The 5,109-nt window shown below is 30.6% G+C and overlaps 1 protein-coding gene across 1 annotated transcript; it reads left to right on the top strand.

Moving 5' to 3' along the window:
- Window positions 1–1,538: 1,538 nt before the first annotated feature.
- On the top strand, window positions 1,539–2,490 carry LOC105771594 (ethylene-responsive transcription factor ERF014). The gene has a single exon (XM_012593027.2). The coding sequence runs from the start codon at window positions 1,715–1,717 to the stop codon at window positions 2,369–2,371; it is 657 nt and encodes a 218-aa protein (XP_012448481.1). The 5' UTR covers window positions 1,539–1,714; the 3' UTR covers window positions 2,372–2,490.
- Window positions 2,491–5,109: the final 2,619 nt, after the last annotated feature.

Raw genomic sequence — 5,109 nt, 5'->3', positions numbered from 1 at the left:
TTGCCTACTCTCGATGAGGTGAATAAAATTTACTTTTAATTTCTCTTAAAAATTAATAATTTAATTGAAGTCATTTAATGAATTTATTAAATAAAATATATTCTTTATATTTATAAATAATTTAATAAAATTTACTTTTAATTTCTCTTAAAAAATTAATAATTTAATTGAAGTCATTTAATGAATTTATTAAAAAAATGTAACATAACTCTTTAATATTTATTAATTTTATCTCCAATTTTTAACCTAATTTTTTTTACTTTGTCGGAAAAGAGTGAGAATTTTGAAGTATTGCATGGAAGGCAAAGAGACGCGGTTTTAGAGCAGTGTGACAGAGCAGCAACAGCTGTTCTTTTTTCTCTCTCTCTCTTTTTTTTTTTTGGTTCTTTTTTGCTTTTTTTCTAGATTGCTCAATGCTACAGAGGTCTACTATTTAGACAGCACGTTTCTAATCTTGACTGATGTGTTAATTTAACTTTGTCACCATTTCTTTTCTTGGTTAAACTACACAATTAGTCACAAAATTATTGATAAGATTTCGTTTTGGTCATTCAACTTCAAAAAGTTACAAAATACTTATTGAATCATTTGAAAGTTTTTATTTAAGTCACTGAAGCCATTGGGCTGTTAATTTTTTCTTAAAATAAGTCTAGCTAACGAGCTTCAAAAGACGATTCGACGATCAATACGATGAATCAGTACCTATTGACAAATAGAAGAACATACCTTAGATCTAAGTTGATCTGACGGTCAATGTTGAAGATCAGAAAAGAAAGTTGTTTGAATTTTAGTCTACAGATTTGTGATGTTCAAAATTGTTTCATGAAAAAAATTGAACCGTAGAAGAAAAGTGAAATGAGAGCTTTCGATTGGTATAGGTGATGAAAACAAAAAAAGGCCACACAACAACGATTTTAGCAGCCTAGTGACTTTAAAAATTTTCAATAATTTAATTACTATTTTAAAACTTTTTACAGTTGAGTGACCAAAACGAAACTTACCTATAATTTAGTAATTAAAAAGGTAGATTACCTTACAATTTTATATGCATTACAGCACACCCAAAAAGCTCATTAAAAATAAAGCCTGCAGATCCTGGAAGTTGCCTCTGAAGAATCCTATGTTTCCCTCTTTTTCTTTCTTTTTAACTCACATGATTACATTAATTAAATAAAAGGGTTTTCTATTTTTGCCTTATACAATCTATTTTTTTGTCATAAGATATCATTTCCTACAAGGGAAGGATTAAGGGTGTTAAAGATTAAAGTTAAAATTTAATGTCAACTCCCTCTTCCATTAAAAGTTTGCAAATTGACAGTTCTTATTAATCATATTTGAATTCCACATGTTTGGTAGAAAATATTAATTACACCTGCAGACAATGGGGAGAACTGTGGGGTTTTACCATGAAGCAGGATATCTGTCAGCAATGTCCATTTATATTCATATGTGGAACCATACTTATTGACCAAATGGATCTTTCCAAGTGTGAAAACCCAAGTCCCCCCATCTATAAAATAGTAAAGCAACATCCTTCTTTTCTCCCCCACATTCAGTTCTTGTATCATTATTTCATTGCTTTCATCACTTTAGAAAAGAAAAAACAGAACAAAGAACCCAAACCCAAAAGCTACACAAAGCACGTTTCATCCTTCTACTAAAGCATTGCTTCAGTAATCTGCAATCTGCAATCTGCAATCTGCAAACTTTGCCAATGGTGAAGACTGAGCACAAGATCCAACCACATCAGTCAAAGCAAATGGCATCATCATCATCATCATCACCACCACCATCATCATTATGCAAAAAGAAGTACAAGGGTGTAAGAATGAGGAGCTGGGGTTCATGGGTGTCAGAGATTAGGGCTCCAAATCAGAAAACAAGGATTTGGTTAGGATCGTATTCAACACCAGAAGCAGCTGCTAGAGCCTATGATGCTGCACTTTTATGCCTCAAAGGTTCCTCAGCAAATCTCAACTTCCCACTTACATCCTCCCATTACGTTCCCGATACCATCATGTCTCCCAAGTCAATCCAAAGGGTCGCTGCAGCTGCTGCGAATAGCTTTGTTGATGACAATCCCGCCGCCGCTGCCACCCCGCCAATATCTCCACCACTTGCGCCCTCCACACCCTCCACCACTTCCTCACCATCTAATCAAGTCGATGATGATGTGTTCTTTATACAAGCTCTTGTGGACGAGCCTGTTTCTATGATGGAACCATGGTACTGTTTTGACAGCCTGCAAATGCAATCTCCCAAGTTCGGTGATCAGGTTTTTAATGTAACCCCATTTGATCCACCGTCCATGACAACGATCGATGATCTTTATGAGGAAGCTGGCGATATTCGTCTATGGAGTTTTTGCTAAAAAAAAAAACCCAAACACAAAAGCAAAGTCAAGTCGTTATTAGTACTACCATATATTACACCATTCATTTTGTTCATTTGATTTCATTATTTATATATTACACCATTCTTTTTTGTTAATTTGGTTTTCTCTTCATTGAATGATCTTCTTGGGCTTGAAGATGTTACAGACAATGACCAAAATCCTTTTTTCTTTTTTTCATACTTTCAGTTAGGAAAAGAAATTCCACATGAAGATGACAACATTTTTAGGAACTTCAAATGGGGATTTCATTTTCAATATAATCAATTTATGTGTCAATTATGAAAATGAAGTGTGTGAAATATATATTCAATGTTATCAATAAAATAAGAGAGAGAAAAAGTTGCTTAATATCTATACCTATAGCTAATCATCCAAACTCCAAACCTCTTAAAATCGGATAGGTTGAGAAAGAAATATAGATTTGAGCAAAAATTAATTAAGCCTAGATAAGTTTTTCCCTTTATATTACGTATAAAATTAAATATAATAATATAGAATCAAGGAAAATTTGTTATATAATTCCTTATTATTAAATGATTAAATTTAAAATTAATTTATGGTAAAATTATACTTTGACCTATTAAAATGAAGAAAATTATGTTTAATCCCTTAAAAATTGATGAAACTATAGCTTAATACATTATAAAATTGTATTTTAATCTTTCAAAATTTATTATTCAAGTCGGCTTCCTAAAAAATTTATGGAGTCTCCTTGAATAGTATATCGTAAATATTAAAAAATATTGTTTATATTTAGAAATTTAATAAAACAAAATTTTAATGATAGTAAAATGTATGTAATTAGTAATTAGTAAATATTAAATAAAAATAATTATGATTTTTTATAATTAGGGATGAGGAAAAAATAACTATATTTAAAAAAATAAAAAAGAATGAGCAAACCTAAATGGGTTGGAGTTAACTATTTATCACTATGGTCGGATTTAGACAATTTGAAAATCATATTTCTAATCAAGCTTAAATACAACTACATACAATATTATTGTTATTATGCATGAGTCCAACCCAAATTCAACTTGGTTCTGACAATAAACCCTTTAACAGCTTGAGTGAGCGGATATTGCTAGAAGCTTAAGAACTTTTTCAAGTTTGGATTTTTCTAAGAAAAATAATAGTAATTTTGTTGAAAGGAGGTTGGCCTCAGATCTTCAACGAAAGTTATTGTCTTACTTGGGGATTTCATCTTTTGTACTTTAAGGAGAACTCAAAGGGATTCACGGAGTTTAAGGAGCACCTCAGTTGATGCAAATACGACTTGCAAGCTCACAGGAGAAGTGTCAGTATTGTCAGAAATATTAATGATATATGTTGCGTCCATGGGGGACTAAATAATCAACCAAGACTTCAATACCTAAGGTTAAGTGCTCTCAAAATTCTGCGAACTCCTTTCAACTCCCTTTAAAATACAAAAAATAAAATCCCTGAATAAGATAATACCTTCCATTGAAGGTCCAAACCAACCTACCCCAACAAATTTATAAATATTTCTTTGTAAAAAAAATTAAATTAAATAGTTACTGCTCCTTGGGGTCTTAAATAAAGATGAGCAGAGGCAAATACAGGGGGGCTGGCAGGGGCCCTGGCCCCCCCCTAAAATAAAAAATTTCTATTTAGGCTATTGAGTTTTTTAAAAATTTTAAATTAATAAAGATAAAATTGCACTTTGACCCGCTAAAATTATAAAAATTTAATTTAATCTTTTAAAAATTATAAAGATATAAACTATAAAAAATTAAAATTTTATTCGGCCGTTTTGGCTTCGCCTGTCAAGATGAGCAAAACCAAGAAATGATGAAAATGGGTCATGAGTGATGGAATTATTACATTTGGGCAAATGTTTTGAACCTGATCATCAAGTGTCTGAACCATTTGGTTGAAGCCAAAGATTTCAGATGTCATGTCTCCTTGTGAAATGGAAGGCATGGGGTCCCATCCCCTATATCTCTGTCTCCAATATGAGATATTAGGGTTTATTGTTTGGAATTTTTTAAATAAATTTTGAATATGATATGTGATATAGATATAATATGAAAGAAAATAAATTTATTTAAGATTTTTAGTATTCGATAGTTACATTAAATTTTGATTTTTTATTATAATATTCAAATTAAAACTTTATTTAAAAGATATTTCAATTCTTATAATTTGTCTCGATCGGTAAAAAAGAATATTTTGAATCTGTGAATGTGTTACATACGAATTATTAATTTTATTAAATTTTTACTTTGAATACAATTATAATTCCCAGAGTATGATACCATACGTGAATTAGTAGATGAGGGATGAAGAAGGTTTAAGTCAAGCACATGAAAATTCCTACAGAACAATCTGAAAGGGCTATGAATTATTGAGAACACAAACATGTGATTTTTAGAACATCACTCAATCAGAGATTTGAGTATTCCCCTAAATTTATCAATGTCTTAATTTAATCTTTGTTCATCAAATGGGTCCTTTCTTCTTCATTTTTTTTTCAATAATCTCCTAAAATTACTAAAATTACGAGTTTTAAATCGTTTTGTATAAATTTAGAAGGGGATGACTGAACGAGATCAGACAGAGTTTTTTTTTTTTTGTTTGTTTGAAAATGCCAATGATAATGTAGATTGATTGATGTAATTAAATCAACTTAAAAATGGAAGTCATATTATATGCTTTTTCTTGTCCTCGTTATATTTCATTTTTTAAGGAAT

The sequence above is a fragment of the Gossypium raimondii genome, chromosome 6 (assembly GCF_025698545.1).
Source record: "Gossypium raimondii isolate GPD5lz chromosome 6, ASM2569854v1, whole genome shotgun sequence".
NCBI classification, from domain to species: Eukaryota; Viridiplantae; Streptophyta; class Magnoliopsida; order Malvales; family Malvaceae; genus Gossypium; species Gossypium raimondii.
This window is presented reverse-complemented; position numbering and strand designations above follow the sequence as displayed.